Source organism: Periophthalmus magnuspinnatus, chromosome 23, assembly GCF_009829125.3.
Source record: "Periophthalmus magnuspinnatus isolate fPerMag1 chromosome 23, fPerMag1.2.pri, whole genome shotgun sequence".
Taxonomy (NCBI): domain Eukaryota; kingdom Metazoa; phylum Chordata; class Actinopteri; order Gobiiformes; family Gobiidae; genus Periophthalmus; species Periophthalmus magnuspinnatus.
Genome location: NC_047148.1, coordinates 212,374 through 233,586, shown reverse-complemented (window position 1 = coordinate 233,586; position 21,213 = coordinate 212,374). Strand labels below are relative to the sequence as shown.

Sequence of the window (21,213 nt, the reverse complement as noted above, 5' to 3'; positions counted from 1 at the left end):
CGTAAAATTACGAGAATAAAGTCGTAAAATTACGAGAATAAAGTCGTAATATTGCGAGAATAAAGTCGTAATATTACGAGATTAAAGTCGTAATATTACGAGAATAAAGTCGTAATATTACGAGATTAAAATCGTAATATTACGACTTTAATCTCGTAATATTACGACTTTATTCTCGTAATATTACGAGATTAAAGTCGTAATATTACGAGATAAAAGTCGTAATATTACGTGAATAAAGTCGTAATATTACGAGATTAAAATCGTAATATTACGACTTTAATCTCGTAATATTACGAGAATAAAGTCGTAATATTACGAGATTAAAGTCGTAATATTACGAGATTAAACTCGTAAAATTACGAGAATAAAGTCGTAATATTACGAGAATAAAGTCGTAATATTACGAGATTAAAGTCGTATTTTTATGAGAGTATAGTCTGCTGTGCGTGAATGAGTGACCAGTGCGTTGTGTTTTATGGAGAATTTGGAGCATTTTGTTCAGATAAACTTTCAACTGGGGTTTACGCACGATGAAATACTGTCTTTTATCCCACCATCACCACAGTATCATCAGTATAAGTACTTTGAAGGGACACTGCAAGCATTTGAGTTTGTTTAGTCGGAGGAACCAGACAGATTTAGAAGAAATTGCTATATCTGAACAAAATGCTCCAAATTCTCCATAACGCACTGGTCACTCATTCACGCACAGCAGACTATATTCTCATAAAAATACGACTTTATTCTCGTAAAATGATGGCTTTATTCTCGTAGCGCCTGCATAATTTATTTTATTTAACTCACCCTAATACTCTGTCATAGTAAAGTACCTACAGTGACTGAACTTCCAAAACAAATGTTCCAATAAAATGCCTACACTGCAGGCTTACACATTGAAGTATTGATTATGTTCTACACAATTTGGTATATATATTTAATAACTTGAATATTTGCTATATTAGGATTATTTGTTTTTGTTCACCTTGAGGATGTATTTTATTTCATATTATAAATAGAGTACAATTTTCATTTTGTAAGTTCATAAAATAGTTAAATATGCATTTTACATGGTGTCAAAACATTTAAATATAAAAATTCATGATTGATAAAAAAGCTAAAAAAAAAAAAAAACATAAACATGTTACTTGATTTGAGTGTACGTGATGATGTGATGCATGTGAGAAAAGAGCAAAGAGAACATTCGAGAAGCGTGAAAAAATCTGACTGCACTGCAATGGCACGAACAACTCAACGAAGGGAAGCTCAGACGAAAATACAAAACATTATTGAAAGCCACTTTTCAGCGTACTCTGAACATTTTTCCCCTTGCTCTGGAGGACTGCTGAGGACTCGAGGAGAACTCGCGGGACTTAACGTACAGCCTAGGGAGTCAGTTGGAGAGAGAGGATGTGGCCACGGATGATTCTGCACACTCACCTGTGAGGACGACAGACAGGAGAGCAGATTCTGTGTCCCATCTTCAATAATCTTTTTCCATATGAACGTGAAAGTGAACAACAGACTGGCAGGATTATTCCACGTATTTTCTTATTGGATTTTACCTTGAGCTTCAACGCGCGCCATCGAAAAACTGCAAGCGCATAATATCAATTAAATGCAATTCATTTTATTTTTGTAACGCCCAAAATCAAAACAACAGTTGTCTCGAAGGGCGTTCATGTTTTGGTTGATGGGGGAAACCGGAGTACCCATCCAGACACGGGGAGAAACATGAAAAACTCCACACAGAAAGGCCTGGGCGACCCGGGGATCCAACCAAAACTTCTTGCTGTGAGGCATGAGCCACTCAGCCACCGAGATATACACACAAAAACAAACAGGAAAATCAAACACCAGGAAAAATCAGACAAAACAAGAAAAATCGGCCAGGCGAGGAGGAGGGAGGGGGGCGGAGGAGGATGAGAGCCAGGCGAGGAGGAGAGGGAGGCGGGTGGAGGAGGGCCAGGCGGGGAGGAGGAGAGGGTCCAGCTGTCATCGGGGCATCTGAAAGAGTTACACTCCACAGGGGGAGTGGGACAGGGGACAACATGTGAATAGCATTGCTGATGAGAAAATAGGAGGAAGCAGAGGATAGTGCTCAGGCTGCCATACTTCCCCCAGCTAGTTACTCCTACTGCAGCCTGTCTTATCCCGGGTTTTAATGTCACTCCCAGCCAATCTGGTCATAGTTAGTTCGGAGTGACATTAAACTAAGTAACCTGGTCATAAGCTATACCGAAGAGGAAGGTTTTAAGCCTGGTCTTAAATACAGAGACTGTGGGGGCCTGTTTAACATCAGCAGGGAGTTGATTCCATAGCACAGGAGCTTGGTAACTGAATGCTCTCCCTCCCACTGTACTTTTGGACACTCTAGGAACCACTAATAGTCCTGCATTCTGAGAGCGGAGTGCTCTGTTTGGCTGGTACGGGACAATAGCATCTTGCAGATAGGATGGGGCCAAACCGTTTAGGGCTTTGTATGTCAGGAGGACGACTTTGAATTTGATTCTAAGCTCGACAGGAAGCCAGTGCAGATATTTTAGTACAGGACCGATGTGGTCTCTTCTTTTAGTTCCTGTTAGGACTCTGGCCGCTGCATTTTGGACCAACTGGAGGCTCCTTATAGTACTTTATAGTACTTTATAGTACTTTTGGGGCAGGCGGCGAGCAGAGAATTACAGTAATCAACTCTGGAAGTAACAAATGCATGGATGAGTTTTTCAGCATCGTTTTTAGGTAAAATATTTCTAATTTTAGTTATATTTCGCAGGTGAAAGTATGTGGTTTTACAAGCTAGGTTTATATGGGCTGTGAATGAGAGATTTTGATCAAATAGGACTCCAAGATTTTTTACAGTAGGGCTAGAAGCTAAACTCACATTGTCGAGTGAGATTATCTGGTCTGACAGAGAATCTCTTTGACCTTTGGGACCAACGACAATGACCTCTGTTTTTTCAGGATTTAAGAGCAGGTAATTCAAGGTCATCCAGGTTTTGATGTCCTTCACACAGACACTGAGTTTATCTATTTGATCAGTCTGATTTGGTTTCATTGATAAGTACAGCTGAGTATCATCAGCATAGCAGTGAAAATTAATGCCATATTTTCTGATAATGTTACCCAATGGCAACATATACAGAGTAAATAGGATTGGACCAAGCACAGATCCTTGTGGAACACCACAGGCTACTTTAGAACAGGGAGAGGTGCTCTGGTTTATACTAACAAACTGGTACCTATCTGATAGATAGGATTTAAACCATTTGAGGGCGGTCCCTCTGATTCCAATGTCACATTCTAACCTCTGCAGTAGAATGTTGTGATCAATGGTGTCAAACGCTGCACTGAGGTCCAGTAGGACCAGGACTGAAGCCAGCCCGTTATCAGCAGCTAGTAGTAAATCATTTGTTACTTTAAGCAGTGCAGTCTCTGTGCTGTGGTGAGCTCTGAATCCAGATTGAAATTTTTCAAATATATTATTGTCCTGCAGGTGGCGGCAGAGCTGTTTCACCACAACTCGTTCTAGAATTTTTGAGAGGAAGGGAAGATTAGAGATAGGTCTATAGTTGACTAATTCATCAGGATTTAGGTTAGGTTTTTTCAAAAGGGGTTTAATCACAGCATACTTAAAGGACTGAGGAACGTAGCCATTTTCTAACGACATATTTATTATGTTATGGATGGAATCTATTATTAGGGGGAGGGCTTCTTTGAGGAGTCTGATTGGAATAGGGTCGAGCAAACAGGTTAATTATATTATTGCATCTGCATCCTCCCCTTGTAACAAAACAAGCTCCTGGACGCCTGCCTAGGGAAGTGTTCCGGGCGTGTCCCACCGGGAGGAGGCTCCGGGGAAGACCCAGGACACGCTGGAGGGACTATGTCTCTTGGCTGACCTGGGAACACCTTGGGGTCCCATCGGAGGAGCTGGAGGATGTGTCTAGAGCAAGGGACGTCAGGGAGTCACTGGTTAGACTGCTGCCCCTGCGACCTGGCTCCAGATAAGCGGAAGAAAATGGATGGATGAAATGTGCAGTGTGTGGAATGTGCAATGTGTGGAATGTGCAACTATGGGAACTGTGCATTTTTTTAAATTTTGACCCTTCTGTGACCCCAGCCCTTGGGACAACAGATGGAAATTAACCTTTGGCTATAATCCGGTGTGTTTACGTTCATTGGACATTGGACATCCCTCATGTCTGTTCATTAACATGCATTGTGCCAACAAAATAAATACATTAATTTAATTAAAAATGAAATTAACGACTACACTCTTAATAGACTGTCATGAGAATCATTTCCAAGAGGTAATTTGGTGAAGAATTGAATAAGACACCCTCAGAATACAAGTCTGGGTGTCCAATAGACCTGGTCTATTGCCACTCTGACCAGAGCTTGTGCCACCTGGTCCAACTGGGATTTCTAATGCCAGCTTATTGTTCCGTCCTTATGTGTTAGTAAGTGCTTAATGAAACTTTACATGTGTAAAAACTCAGACAGGAAAAAACAGAACCCTAAATAAAAGCAAACCAATTTCCAAATATCCGAGACAGAAAATGACAGATCTCTGCAACAGTGACAACCCTAATCAAATCAAAATAGAACTGTGTAGAAATGTTATTAAAAAGCTTTTCTGTTTACCTTAGTTTGTAGGTATGCTGGTGTCGAAAGGCTTACACACGGCTACTGCAGAGAGTAGAAGATGGGCAAACCAACCATCCCAATCAGACTATTTGCCATGGACCCTTTCTGTGTACTAACATGTGGTTTACTAACTACTCACCCTTTTGATGTGCACCATCAATCTGGAAAAATGTGAATCATAATTAAAAATGTATAGATTATTCACCAAAAGGTATTGTGTTGACAGACTTGGTATTTGACTTTTATTAATAACTTGTAATATTCACACAAGGCTGCTTCCTGTCTTCACTGAATCTAGGGACAGTCTTTGAGATCGTCACTCTACCCAAATAAAATAAAAAACTAGACTAAAATTTCACTGTTTCCTTAACCATTGGTCCTTGTTTTCAAATAGCAGTGCCCTCAGCACTGATACAATCGTGTGTAAAATAACAGTGCCTGTAGGACTGACGCAGTCATGCATTTAGCAGTACCCGAAAGACTGACAGTCGGCCAACAGTAGGTAAGCAAACTCCTAACAGAATTTCCAATTAAACAGTGACTTTGCTCAAGAACGGAATGATCTAGGATCTACAGTGATTCCTCCATCCCACTGGTAAATCTCTTGACTTATGAGGACTCTGGATGAACTAGCTATTCCAAGTCTCAAGATCCCTGCCAATGATTCAGACTTGGATCTCTATGCACGTTTGCATAGAGATCCAAGTCTATATGCAAACGTGCATAGAGATTCAAGTCTCTATGCACTTTTGCATTCAACACACAGCAGCAGCATTGTGAGGTAAGAGATCAATTTGCCTCTCAACTCATCACCTTTTACACAGTCATAGTCACGCCACAGGAAACCAAGAGTACGTGAGAAACGAAGGCTTGTTTTCCGAGAATAGGAAAACACCTGGATCTTTTGTGCGAGGTGGTTGTTCCAATAATGGAAAGTACCTGCGTTACCCAGTAACTCAAGGTTTGTATATTTGGCGGTTTTGTGATAAGAAACATATTCAAATATAACCTACACACATGAGCCCTGAGCCACAGGGTACCTCATGTTTTTGTTCAAACAAAGCATGCATACATATAACGTTTCCGCAAGGGAAATTATGCACAATCTTGCGGGTGTTTTTTGGGTTCTGATTGTGAATACATGTGTCTTACGACCATTGGCTGATTAAACTATAGGGGGCGGTCCCTTGATTTATATAAGGGGAGCGGAAGGGGCTGTCCTCATACCTGAAGAAGGTCAGAGTGACCGAAACGTTGTATGGAATAAAATTGCATTAAGAGTGAGACAGTGTGCGGGAGTTTTTCTTTAATTTTTAGACACTTCTAAATAATTGAATTGTATATGAATATGTACAGATAACTTAATTTTAATTTATCAGAAACGTATAAGATGCCCTCTTAACTTGTTTTCAGGGTTTTGAGCACTGCGCTTTTTCAAAAGAATTTTTATCCAACATAAAACATAGCATCACAAAAATCCAATGAAATGATCTCAAAATGATAATACATAATTAATAGTATAAGTTAATAGTATTTTCAGCATAATAAATGGACGTTTTCAACATTTCCTCATTAGTCCTTTTACATAATTTCAAACAAAATGAAATCACAATAGAAATACTTGTTTTCTTCACAGCAAAAATATTGTTTACTTCTCTTAAATGTATTTCTTATTGTTTTGTATGCAATATTTAACTCCTTGGAATATTCTTATTGATTATTTGCACATAAATGTGCCCATAGTTATAGAGGTCCTATAACCTATAATATCGATCTGACAAATCACCCTAAGTAAAGCATTAAAGAGATGATTGTGATTGTGAAGGTGTAGAGTAACTAAAGAGTAGTCAATAAATGTGTACAATTTATTCACACAGCTTGGTTTTCAAATAAACGACTTAAGCTAACAAAGTCGTGTACTTTTTATTTTACGTAGGCATGCTCTACTCACTTGTAAGCTTCTAAGTTCCTAGTATTAAGCAAGCCTTAGTTATTTATACTGCCATCAAGAGGCTAACAATGAGAAGTGCAACTAGGCATACACATCTAGCTTCAATCTCTCAACATCCTCCTCCCGAGTTGCAACTCGATTAATGCCACTCTCATCAGCTTATTTATCTTTTACTAACCCCCTACAGGCTACATACGCTAGCATGCCAAAGGTTATTGTTGCTACATGATTACTTTACTCCAAAGAGAGAGATGCTCTTTGTCCCAAGATTTTATGTATGATTTCTCCAACAACATTTCTCTCTGCTTCTGGACCTATCCTTGGGGACATAGCTGCCATTCTAGGTGGGATAAACGTCCTCTCCCTCCTGAATTTCTATGCCCAAGTGCAGCACGACCTCCGGCTCCCGCTAGTGGCCCCCACTTAGCACTCGGATTCCCTTGACATGATCCTTGTCTTTGTGCTCCATTTCCCTCTTTGGATGGAACCTGGAAGACCTGCTGGGGAGAACACATCAAAGGAAGAACCTCCAGTATCGTCTCCTTTACAGGCCTCCAAACTCCCCTTTTATGGTAAAAAAACTTTCCAAATAGCACCAACTTCCTCATCTTTTTGAAGCACTCCTGTTCAAGGCTTTCTCTGCACTCCTTATTGTTAGTATCAGGCACTGAACTTGACATCTCACGAACCCTCTTGTAACTTTATAAATGGAGGTCCCTTCATCCAATGTCTTTTTACACATTGTTACTCCATCCGAGACCATTAGCCCTTTTTCCATTTGCTGAGAGCTTACCTCCGATAAAGGTTCTGCCCAACGTCCCCACTTATCAATCAGTGGTAATTTCTATCTAACAGAACTCCATTTGCATACATGAAGACAATGAACCCTTAAACCTTTTTCTCTACCCTCCAAAACTTCTTTATACACTCGAAAGGGCAGATTCTTCCGTCCACTGCCTCCCATTGTGTATCATCCATCTCACACTTCATGCTTTACCTGCAGTCTCTGTAAATATTGAATCTTAAGTTACACCACCATTGTTTCTATACATTTCACCCACAGTCACCAAAATTCCACTGGGAAGTGTTGCTCTCTTGTGGAGGGATAGACACCCATGCATAGTACTTATAGTTCCCATAATCTTCAGTTAGGAGTTGATCTTCCAGTTTATTATGTCCCAACATACAAACAGGAACTCCTAGTTTGCGCTGTCCATACTGCAACAGTCCTTTAACATTTACAGACTTTGTCCTTCCTCTGGTGACTGTGGAACTCTTTTGAGTTTTTTACCTAGTAGTTTGGGAAGCTGAGAACGACATGGATGGCCTACAGGGCCTTGCTGCGACTGTTGTGACAAATCCTCAAATGGAACAGCAGCGTGTAGTGGCATGGGGCCCGCCCCCAACAGAGGATTGTATGGCAACATTTCTCCCATGACTCCTAGATGGTACTCCCGAGTAGGCCAAAAAGGGGAAGCCATATCCACTTTGCGGTAATCCAATAATTGGTCCCATCAATACTCAGTTATGGGGCCGGGCAGCGTCATTGTAGATCCCATAACACTTGAATCAGAGGGTTGATCCGAGTATACACCATCACAGCTGGGATGATGAGTCTGCCCGATGGTCAGCGCTGATTGACTGCACAGTCTCTGGTTGAGCTGGTCCCGCCATGGATGGTTTTGGTCTCTGCTTTTCCTGTCCTTCTACTCCTATGCCACAATCCATTCTCTTATTTTACAATATTTACACATTTTACATTTTATTTTTCAGAAATTTAAGAACTATGGGACTGTAGCCAACCTCCCTGGACATGGCTGCAGGAGAAAAATTTATGACAGATAAAAGAGACGGATAATATGAATGGTAATAAAAGACCCCAGAAAAACTTCTAAAGAGATTAAAGGTGGACTTCAAGCTCAAGGAACATCAGTGTCAGATCGCACCATCCATTGTTGTTTGAGCCAAAGTGGACTTAATGGGACACGACCAAGGAGGACACCATTGTTGAAAACAAATCATAAAATCATAAAACTGATTGGGATTTGCCAAACTACATGTGGACAAGCCACAAAGCTTCTGGGAGAATGTCCTATGGACAGATGAGACAAAAATGGAACTTTTTGCCAAGGCACATCAGCTCTATATTTATTGAAGTAAAAATGAAGCATATCAAGAAAAGAACACTGTCCCTACAGCTGCTTTGCTGCATCTGGCACAGGGTGTCTTGAATCTGTGCAGAGTACAATGAAATCTCAAGACTATCAAGGGATTCTAGAGAGAAATGTGTTGGCCAGTGTCAGAAAGCTTGGTCTCAGTCCCAGGTCATGGGTCTTGCAACAGGACAATGACCCAAAACACACAGCTAAAAAAAAAACAAGAATGGACAAGAGGAAAACACTGGACTATTCTAAAGTGGCCTCTATGTGCCCTGACGTAAATACTACTGAGCATCTTTGGAAGGAGCTGAAACATACTGTATGGAAAAGGCACCCTTCAGACCTGAGACAACTGGAGCAGTTTGCTCATGAGGAGTGGGCCAAAATACCTGCTGAGAGGTGCAGAAGTCTTATTGACAGTTACAGGAATCGTTTGATTGCAGTGATTGCATCAAAAGGTTGTGAAAAAATATATTAAGTTAAGGGTACCATCATTTGTGTCCAGGCCTGTTTCATGAGTTTATTTTTTTAAATAATTCTGTTGAAACATGGTTGAAAAGCAATGTCTGACTTTCATTTGTTAAATTTCACAGAATTTTTATTTATTATTACTTTTCTCAGATTCAAGTTATTTCTGTGACCATTGTGAGTTTTTCTTTCATTAACCAACAATTTTGTCCATGTGTGTAGAACTCCTTCATTTTTTCCAAGTCTGGGTCCTTACTCTGATCTGGATTGTGTTGATCATCAAAATTTTCCCCCTGATAATCGGTATATACATGGGCAAAGGGAACTCTTTTTAATGGGTCATTAGGCTGAGGTCTAATTTCAGTCTTTGACCATTCTACTGTTAAGGAGGATAAGTCTTTTCCCTCAATCATGCATCCTAGCATAACATTTTCCCCTTCAAATGCTGCAACAGTATTAACAGATTTAGGTTTATTTAGTTCTTCACTATTATTTAAAATTAATATTCAAAACACATTATCGGGACAATTGAGAAATTCAATCTAATTTCTAATTGCTCATCCTAAAATTTACTCAATTGGTTTCTTAATCCATAACCTTGTTGGCCAGTGGTTGGAGACGAGGACACAACAACAGCAACAACAACAATTTCCTACTAAAATCTCAAAGTCTTATCTAAATACACTTTTAACTAAATACACAACTAACTTCTTCCTGGTATGCCCTTATTTATTCTTCCTATATTAGTTGCTACTCAGGAAATGAGGATCCTTTCTTCCTGGGGCAAATATCTGGCCATCTAGATGGCGTACTCTCTATATCAGGAACAGTTCTTTTAGTCCACATTCGCTTGGTAAGTTGTGTCTCACTATTTATACTATAATGTATCCAACCTCCATCTGGGCTTAAGTGCCTCCTACAATTTTTCTGAAGCCAATGTGTACTCTTCCCATCTACTTTCCTTTCCAACCACACTCTCCTACAGGCTAACTCATGTGTGGAATTCATTTCCCTTGTAGTAACAGTCCATAGACTAATCCTGTTTAACAAAAGTCTATTCGTGTCGCATGAGACTTCGGGAGATCGACTCATAGGGTCTAACCCAGATCCTAAATGAGGAAAAGTACCAATAGATTGCCATATCCCTCTCCAAGTTCCTAACTCCTCACCTCCTCCTCTTGATCTCTTGGATCTCGTGAAGTTTTTCCCTTTTTCTATCCTTTTTTTAGTAAATGAGTCCATTTCTTGATCTGACACTACAGTGTTCCTACCTATGCAATCAGGACCTAATACGATATATGACACTCATTCCAGTACTGTTTTACGGTGCAGGGAGATTTTAGACACTGGGGCTAAGAACACTTACCTTAGTAAGTAGTAGTGACACTTGTAGTGACACTTGTAGATGTGTCAGCCCTGAATTATCACTCAAGTTTTTACCTGATCTACTTTTCTCCTTTCTCTCTCCCTTACTCTCAGTTTGTTTATATACTGGCAGGGGCAATATTTCTGTAGTTTAAAAAAAAAAAAAGGATTCAGTAAATCTCAGGTTAACTCCTTCTCTTCCTTCTGAGGTTTCTTCTGAGGGATCATAACCTAGAATCCCTCTAGGTGCCCAATATACATAAAGACTAATTCTTCATCTTATGTCCGTGTTGGTCATAATTCTATCTTTAGAATCAGGAGTCATGACTTGTATAGAGGCACCCAACAACGAGTCAAGTATACCCTGCCTGTGAATATACCTGGGCACTATGATCATCTGTTTCCATCCTTTATCTGTGACTACCTCATGGGAGGCTTTTGTCACATCTATTTGACACCCAAGTGACCTACCTTTACCACTGGTGATCCAGTCAATTATTTTATCTGGCACCTGAAAAGGTCCTTAAACTTTTGTAGCGGGCTCACTAATTACTTGCATTACTAGGGGATTTCCTAATAGGAACTTCTCCTGGTCTCTTAACCCCAGGTCATGCAGCTCAAGGCATGCTCATATTCCCAGTAGAAACAAAATCTGACAGTAATTTTCCTATACTTGTGAGACCTTTCTTTTGATGCTTTCCATTTATACATAACAGCCTTAGTTCGTTCTCCACAGGGTGTCCTAAATTGATCACTAATATCCCTTATTACTTCAGATCAACTCCAGTGGAGCTTGACTGGCTTGAGTCTCACTATATCAAATGTTGGTTTAACTTTAGAAGACTGCTGAAAAATGTATATCCTTTTCTCTGCATTTTATGGTTCGCCCTGATGAGCTATAGGTTCTTCCTTCCCCCCTTAGCTGCACTTTTCATTCTCAACTATTTTAAACAAGGTTTTCATGCTGTTACAGCCACTTAGACAATCGCTTAAAGCCATATGTCCTAAAAATCCATGTAATAGTTTAATTATATGTTGAGACTCCTCCTCTGGGAATTCAATTTTGAGAAAGAAATGGATTGAGAGGCAATTTTTGATAGGAAAGACTATCCTTCCTTGGAACAGGAATGTGGGCCTTAGACATAATTTATCTCCCATCCATAACTCCATCCTCAGACCCAAAGGAAACAAAGAAAACAACAGATCTATCCATTATGCCAGTAAGTGTGAAAAATACCCATTAAGAGCTGAACGAATATGCTATGTACGACTCGAGCCTAATGCACACTTAGTGTAGCGCAATAGACCTAGAAACAGAAACTGTAAACAATAGGTGTTTTGAGTTTCAATTCAATTTTATTTTTCACAACAGTCAACGTAATATAAGGCACATACACACACGCATATACACGTGCACATCTACACACCCAGTGTTACATACTACATACAGAAGTGTATATTGTACAGATATTTCTGTTTACATATGTATGCCAGTATATCAATGACCCTGTACAAGCTTAAGGAATGGGCTCCATCACCCTGTGTGAAACACACCATTTGAGGTTTGGCAGGTAGTTGTGTTTTACTTTTTCCATTAGAGTTTGACACGCTGTTTCATGAATGCAGAAAATGGTAAGAAGAGAAAAAATAAATAAATAAATGGGAAAAAAAATAGAAGCAAACAGAAAGAGGTATATATACTGATAAATTAAATGAAAGACAAAGAAAAGTAATAAAATAATAACGATATGAATATTGAGATAGTACTATAATGAAATATGATTAAAATAATGGATATTAAAATAAAATTTAAATACAGGGGCATTTCTTTGCGTTTCTTTGGTCACTATATATAATATATATAAATATATACACATGTACAGACACACGTGTATAATATCTGTATAATACATATATGAGACATACGCACAGCAGGACAGTTGTAGTTAGCGCCTCCCTTCAAATAGATATAAGGCAGTGTCCACCAGTGATCTGCTAGTTATTAACTTTAGTATTAGCACTTTTCTAATTAGCATTGCTAAATGTAGATACTTTATGTTAGAATAACTTAATCAAAATATGGTTATAATGAACCCTGATTTGGACATAAACATGTTGCCAAATTATATCTGTGTTCATAGTTTTGTTCTTTTTATTTTTAACCAGCTGACCATTTTACCTTTATACATTAAGATGATACAATTTTAATTACACATTTTCATTGACTGTTAATAACCAATATAAATTGGACAAATTAACTTTGTCTTCTAAAGTGAAGAAAGGATGATGTTTTGTGAAAAAGTAAACAATCTATCTAGTGGTATCTTTTACTGTTGCGGGTTATAGATAGAACTAAAAAATGTCCACTCATTCTTCAGTTTTCTGTAGTGTCTTCAGTTCTCACAAGATATTTCCATAACCACTGTTCATAACACAGCTTATTCATTGACTTTTGTTGGCTTTTGATTTAATAAATACATTTTCAGTGTACCAGAAAAGTCTATTCCAGGGTACTGGAGAGGAGAATCCGACCGATAGTCGAACCTCGGATTCAGGAGGAGCAGTGTGGTTTTCGTCCTGGTCGTGGAACACTGGACCAGCTCTATACTCTCCATCGGGTCCTCGAGGGCTCATGGGAGTTTGCCCAACCAGTCCACATGTGTTTTGTGGATCTGGAGAAGGCATTTGACCGTGTCCCTCGTGGTGTCCTTTGGGGGGTGCTCTGGGAGTATGGGGTCCGGGGCTCTTTGCTAAGGGCTGTCCGGTCCCTGTATGACCGGAGCAGGAGCTGTGTTCATTGCCGGCAGTAAGTCAGACCTGTTCCCGGTGCATGTTGGACTCCGCCAGGGCTGCCCTTTGTCACCGGTTCTGATCATTATATTTATGGACAGAATTTCTAGGCGCAGCTGGGGGCCGGAGGGGGTCTGGTTTGGGAACCACAGGATCTCATCTCTGCTGATTGCAGATGATGTTGTCCTGATGGCTTCTTCGAGCCAGGACCTGCAGCAGGCACTGGGGCGGTTTGCAGCCGAGTGTGAAGCGGCTGGGATGAGAATCAGCTCCTCCAAATCCGAGGCCATGGTTCTCGACCGGAAAAAGGTGGTTTGTCCTCTCTGGGTGGGTGGTGAGCCTCTGCCCCAAGTGGAGGAGTTCAAGTATCTCGGGGTCTTGTTCACGAGTGAGGGAAGGATGGAGCGTGAGATTGACAGGCGGATCGGTGCAGCGTCTGCAGTGATGCGGTCGCTGTATCGGTCTGTTGTGGTAAAGAAGGAGCTGAGCCCAAAGGCAAAGCTCTCGATTTACCGGTCAATCTACGTTCCTACCCTCACCTATGGTCATGAGCTTTGGGTAATGACCGAAAGGACAAGATCGCAGATACAAGCGGCTGAAATGGGTTTCCTCCGCAGAGTGGCCGGGCGCACCCTTAGGGATAGGGTGAGGAGCTCGGTCACACGGGAGGAGCTCGGAGTAGAGCAGCTGCTCCTACACGCTGAGAGGAACCAGCTGAGGTGGCACTACAGTACACTCAATTATCAAAAGATCCTCTTTCCATTGCCACTCACCTCAATTGCTTTTTTATAAACTTTGTAAAAGAGATTACTCAGCACTTTATTCCACCTGTCTGTCCCGGCAATCTCTGTCATCCCGATCAGTCTTCAGGATCACTGAAATTTCAGATTATGTAGTGGGAAAAATCATCACTGGATTGAAAACTTCAAGAGCCCTGGATGCATTTGGCCTTAACACAAATTTTTAAAAAGAATACAAAGACTCTCTTGTACGTCCAATCACTCATCTTCTTAATCTGTCTTTTAAAAGTTCCATAGTCCCAACAGATTGGAAAGTGGCCGCAGTGACACCAATTTTTAAATCAGGTACTAAAACACACATGTCCAACCACCGACCCATAAGCATACTCCCCATTGTATCTAAAATAGCAGAAAAATGGGTTGTGAAACTTCTGACTGCCCATTTAGAAAATACCCAGCCCACATTACACCCACTACAATTTGGTTTTCGAACACATCACTCCACAGACAGTGCCCTGTGTGTGTTAACAGAAAACATTAAGAGTTTGCTTGATAAGCATCCCTGTGTCGAAGCTGTTTTTTTTAGATCTGAAGAAAGTTTTCGACTGTGTAAACCATCAGATACTGTTATCCAGGCTAACTCAGTTTAACCTCTCTGATCAGGCACTTTTATGGTTTAAATCTTACCTGTCCAACAGGAAACAGTATGTGGTAGTAAATGGTGTTGAATCAGCCTGGCTAGACTCTGACACTGGTGTTCCTCAGGGGTCTGTCCTTGGTCCGGTCTTGTTCTCTCTCTTTATCAATAACCTACCTAATGCATGCCCAAACATCCTCTCGCAAATGTATGCGGATGATGCAGTCATCTACACTCATGGAAAAAACATACAACAAGCTGCCACAGACCTCACAGCTGCGCTATCCTCAGTGCAGGACTGGCTCAGGGACTCGTGTCTTATGCTGAACACAAAAAAAAAAAAACAGTCTGTATGTATTTCTCAAAACGTTGCATAGAATCAACCAGGTCAAATGTTTTTCTGAATGGAGAGGAGCTCAACCTTGTTTCAGAGTTTAAATACCTTGGAGTAGTTCTGGATCCAACATTTTCTTTTAAAAGTCATATAAAAAAGTAGCACAGGTAGTCAAATTTAATCTCTAAAATTTCCGCCATATTCGAAATAACTTAACACTGCAAGCAGCTAAAATGTATTTTTACTCCATGATCATCTCACATATTGATTACTGTCTCACTACATGGTCACTCACATACCCCACATCTCTGAAAAGAGAGCCTCTAGAAAAAAGCTTTAAAAACACTGGACAAAAAACATTGTCACATCACCACTGCCATATTCTGTACAAATATAAATTATTGCATTTTCAAAACATGATCAATCTAAAATCAGCATGTCTATAAAGTCTATAAAGTTCTGCACTCTCTCGCTCCTCCACCAATAAAAGAATTTATCAAGAGTAAAGAAAACACACAAAGAAGCACACGAGCCTCCGCCAGAGGAGATATGGTCACACCCCACAGACGTACCACCTTTGGTCAGATGGTCCTGTCTGTCTGAGGTGGGAACCTGTGGAATAGTGTAACCACTATAGTATATTTAGTTGGTTAGGCTATTGTTTATGGCAATTAGGGGGGTTACAACAGCCTCCCTTTAACTCTGAGGCCCAACATATAATTCATTTAAGGCTCAACTGAAAAACTGGCTCTGGGCAAACCAAACTTGCACACACTAAGTGCCAGGCTGTTTATTATATATTGTGTATCCTTTATGGACTGTTTTAGTATTGTGTGCTGCATGTGGGTCTGGATAATGAGCTGAGCGAATGTTAATGGAGTTTTGCACAAAGTGACTAAGATTGTAAGATTGTATGGTTGAAAATTGTATTTAAGGCCTGATCATTGTTTAATGTAAATTTTATTGTTGTTGTATTTTTGATCCCTGTGACCCTGACCCGTGGAACTACGGATGGAAATTAGCCGTATGGCTACAATACAGCGTGTTTACATTCGTGCTTTTGTCATGTATGTTCATTAACATGCACTGTCCCAATCAAATAAACAAATAAATAAATAAAATAAATACATCCTAAATGATGCAACAAATGTGTGTCAAATTGGACAAATTTAATAATGGATTTATATGGATTTAAAAATGATAGAGTTACACATTCATACATTGTTATAATACTTAATAATAATATGAAAAATGTCATCTATATTTCTTTTAAAAATTATGTGTATATTTTGCCATAAAGGTGCGTCACACTGCAGGATGGTAAACATTATGTATGTTATACCTCCAACTTTTTATCGTTCATTTTATAGTCAAAGTCTATTGTTATTCCATTGTTTTATGTTGCACAAATATCGTAAAAGCACATAATTGTGTTGAGCTCTCTTCACACAGACACACAGATGAGTGTGTGTCTCAGGTTACCAGGGTTACAGACAGTGAGAGTGTTTGCAGAACACTGGGATTAAAGCTCCACTATGTAACGTGAGCTGTCCTTGAGCATTACTCCTTTTGCTGCACTCTCTCTATGAGACTTTTCCTTATGAATGAGGCTGTTTTTATAATAGGCTTGCCTCTTCTGGACAGCACCAGTCTACTGAGAGCGCTCTGGAGACAATATGTATAAAATATGATCTGTCTGATCAGACACACCTGAGATCACATGATGCGTTGTTATGGTGACCATCTGGACACCTGAGTAAGCAGGCAAGAACAGACATACTCAGGCTGTTTCCACTGCATCGACAGAGACATCCAGATGCCCCGCCAAAAAGACGCCACTGTTATGGAGGAAGGTCAGACATGTCTTATTTACATGTTTTTACATCAGAACAATGAGGCACTTTTAGGTTCTTTTTTGTGGAGTTGAGCTGAACTACTTCAAGAGAACAAACACTATTTTATACCAGGGTTTTCTATTTCGCGTATTTAATCTTGGGGTCCAATTACATATTAAATGTAATGTATTCTAATGATTGTGTGGCTCTCAAGGAACTGCTCGCAGTCTCACTGTTTTCACTGTAAGGGCCAAATGTCTCCAAAAGAATCTCACTGAAGGAGAATTGTGTAGCTGCAGACTGTGTCGCCTTGTGTTTCCATTGCCACATCTCCTACATTCTTCGCTTTATATTGAGATACTCATATTTAAACGTCACTTGCATGTGCTCTCATCATAAACAGATTATGCTTAACCTCTGATTGAAAAGGCGCAGTTTTTGTCATGGTCGAGGCTTTTTTTTAATTTTTGTCATTTTCTTTCATTTGAGTTTTTGTTCTTTTTAACCATGAACTAATAATAATAATAATAATAATAATAATAATGATACATTTTATTTATATAGCACTTTTCAAGACATTCAAAGACGCTTCACAATACATACAAGAATAAAATATCACAAAATTTATAACATAAAATCAAACATATAACATTAAAAGCAATTTTAAAACAGGTGAGTTTTGAGTTCTTTTTTGAAGGTGGGGAGGTCAGAGCATATATATTAATATATATATATAATATTAATTGTATTACATATTATTTATTATATATGTATCATATTTATTATCACAGCCTTAATATTTGAGAAAATTTTAAGGCTGTAATAGTCTTGAAAAGCTAGAGTAATTCCATCCAGAGGCAAAACATGTCAAATTAGGTGTAATATTGTTTAATTGGACAGTTGGCTGTGTTATTTGACCTAATTTCAATTGCTAATTTGTGTCAAATTACAGACTGATTGGAGCAATTATGTGCGATGGAGTTCCAAAGTAAACTAATGGCTTGTCCCAGTGTCTGCATGAATCTTTAACACAGAGTGAAGGCTTTGTGGTGGTGAAACCCCACACCTCCAACACACTTCTAGAAGCATACTTGTGGTGAAGGGAGGTGCTAAAGACAGGCAAAAAGGTTAAGCTAAGGAGGCTTATGGTTCTGCTGCTGTGGATTTGTGGATGGAGTGAGAATGAGTTGTAGCTGAAATTGCAGGAGGGGGAGTGTTTATATGAATTGTTTGAGAGGTGAAGGCAGATTGTGCTTGGCTCACATTGACAGAAGGAGGAGGAGCTACAGTCTTGTGGGTTGAATACACTTTAGGTTCTATTGTGATTTGTGTTTTGTATTCATCACCTGTCTCACTGTTTTGTATATTGTCCACAGTGGGGATCGAGATCGATGGAGATCTGAGCGACAGTGATGGTGAGTAGACAAGTTATCCCCATCACTGAGGCCTATGTGTGTGCGATTAGGTTCATTAGGTTTTCTAATATAATTTAACATTAGTTTATTATGTACAAACCCCCATTTTTAAAAATACAATGACCCATAAACAAACATAACATTAGTACTCTGGTAAAACCACACACAAAACTACGACAGTTACAAGTGCACCCCAAGGCCAAAATAGACTAATGACTAATGTACAAATGTAATGTTTTTTTTTTTTTTATATATACAACATCATTCATAACTTAGAAGTACACACAAACGCATACATTCACACTAGAGATGAACCGATATATAGATTGGCCGACGTATCGGGCTGACACCTGAACCCTTCAGTCCCTCAAATCTCCAGCAAAGTCTGACATCCCGTCCTGGTCAATCCACTGCCCAGAACACACACACAAATCCTTACATCAATCCAGCAGGAAAATTCAAAAGACACAATCTGGGGAGACCAATCAAAATTGGCCCAAAACATTGGCTCAGGAATATTGGCAGAGTCAAGCTCTATTGCTAATTGCCATTGCTTCACAGAATGATATTATCCTTATCCATCTCCATGGACACAAGCGCCACATTTACTGGTTAGATCAATGTGTCGGCAAAGGAGAGTAAGTTCCATGAAATTTGTCTGTTGTGCTTTGCAGACGGTGGGGGTCAGGGGAGAAGAAACAGGCGTCAGGCTGGAGGGCGACGAGAGGAAAAGGGGCGCAGACGGGTCAAAAAGCCTGCCAGTGACGAAGAGGAAGATGAAGAGGAAGAGGAGGCTCCTAGAGGGCGCCGCAGAGCCAACAGAAACAAAGCCAACAAAAAACAAGATGAAGATGAGGACAGTGAAGACGAGCAGAACCCCAAGCAAAAACGAGGCAGAAACGCCAACAAGAAAAAAGGACATAAAGGACACGAGAGCGAGGACAGTGAGGAGGACACTAAGAGAGGGAGGAGAGGAGGGAAGAAGGGAGCCAAAGAGGAAGAGCCTAAAGGGAAAAAGGGAGATGCCAAAGGAAAAGACAAGGACAAAGGCAAGGACAAAGGCGAGGACAAGGAGAAGAAAAAGAAAGGAAACAGGTACAACTTTAAACACCAGATTATATTCTCTGACCTATTCTCAAAACCAGTGTCAAAACTAGACACTCAGGTGAAGTATCAATAGGACAAATATGACCACATAGAAATTACTACTACCATGTCTCTGCAGCTCCTCAGACTCTGACTCCAATTCCGAGGAGGAGGACTCCATGTCTGAGGGAGAGATGGCTCAGCTCATGGAGGAGGTGGAGGAGAAGAAGAAGCTCATTGCCAATATCAGGAACAAGCCGTGGAGGATGCAGCGAAGGCTCACACAGCTCAAGTAAGAACCAAACAGAAACAGAAAAATAAAATCTGTTAACTGGACAAAATGTAGGAGTGAAGACGTTTTACTGCTCATTCAAGTCGCTTCTTCAGTTCTGGTCCAATCAGTTGTGAAGACAGCTTTATACGTATGTATTTAAAGGAAGGAGCTAGCTACGCTGAAAGTCAAAACACCTATTGTTTACATTTTCTGGTTGTAGGCTAGGTCTAACGTGCTACCCTAAGTGTATGTGCCCAAGTCCTATTTAGCATAGTGATTGAAGCCCCTAGTGAGTATGAGTGATTTCACACCTGGCTGCATCCTGGCTGGCCCTATTGTTTTCTTTGTTTTCTTTGTTTTGCTTTGGGTCTGAGGATGGAGTTATAGATAGTGGATAGATGATGTCTAATGCCCGGATGCCTGTTCAAGGAAGGATTGTCTTTTCTAACAAAAATCGGTTCTTTAACCCTGCTTTTCTTTGACTAAGATCTGTACCTCACTACCTTCAAAGGAGTGATTAGTGGCTTTGAGATGGAGATGTACGGTGGACTGGGGTCCTGATGAACTCTCGCAACGAGTTTGGTACATTCTCTTGTGTAGTGGCTGTTTAGTTTCTCCAATGTAACGCTCCCTGCAGTCTTCACTACATGAATGGAGTAGATAACATTGCTTTGTTTGTGGCTCAGGGTTTTGTCCTTTGAGTAAACCAGTTTCTGTCTTAAAGTGTTTGTAGGTTTAAAATAGACCACAATTTCATACTATCTAAAAATTCTCTGAAGCTTTTCAGACACACCAGCTGTGTAAGGAATGGTTACACCTTCCCTTATAGGTTCACTTTCATGTTTTTTTTAGCTCTTTTAGATCTATTAATAACCTGGAGTCACCAGTCCTCTCCTATAGTTACTGCACAAGAAGGCCAATTTGTTCTCCTTGGCCTCTTCCCATGTGAACTTGATGTTTGGATCCACAGCATTAACATTTTCAGTAAAGGGTGCCAGATTGTGAATTTTTATTTTGTTGCAGTTGTCATCCACGTATCGATACCAATGTGTGGATATCGATTGTTCATTGTTCTGTATTCAAGTTATCCAAAATAGGAAATACCAGTGAGTCCATGGTACAGCCATTGATTTCCCTGTAGAACAGTGGTTCTTAACCTGGGTTCGATCGAACCCTAGGGGTTCGGTGAGTCACTCTCAGGGGTTCGGCGGGGGTCAAGACACACACCCGACTCATATGATTAGCGGACTGTTTTCACGATTCATTTTGCGAGCCAGTAAAACATACATATGTCTTGAATTTGAAAAAAAAAAAATAAATAAATAAAAAAAAAAAATATATATATATATATATATATATATATATATATATATATATATATATATATATATATATATATATATATATATATATATATATATTCTTTTTTTTTTTTCAATAAACAAGGGTTCGGTGAATGTGCAGTTGGGGTTCAGTACCTCCAACAAGGTTAAGAACCACTGCTGTAGAAGT

At 39.8% G+C, this 21,213-nt stretch overlaps 1 protein-coding gene across 1 annotated transcript in view; it reads left to right on the top strand.

Annotated features, from left to right (window-relative positions):
• Positions 1 to 16,906: 16,906 nt before the first annotated feature.
• The window catches only part of LOC117391365 (transmembrane channel-like protein 2-A), a 58,821-nt gene continuing 54,514 nt past the window's right edge, over positions 16,907 to 21,213 (top strand). Inside the window, exons 1-4 of the mRNA XM_033989153.2 lie at positions 16,907 to 16,944; positions 18,303 to 18,341; positions 19,016 to 19,436; positions 19,567 to 19,719. Of these exons, the coding sequence (XP_033845044.1) occupies positions 16,908 to 16,944; positions 18,303 to 18,341; positions 19,016 to 19,436; positions 19,567 to 19,719 (650 nt within the window). The 5' untranslated portion in view covers position 16,907. The remainder of the gene's footprint in view (positions 16,945 to 18,302; positions 18,342 to 19,015; positions 19,437 to 19,566; positions 19,720 to 21,213) is intronic.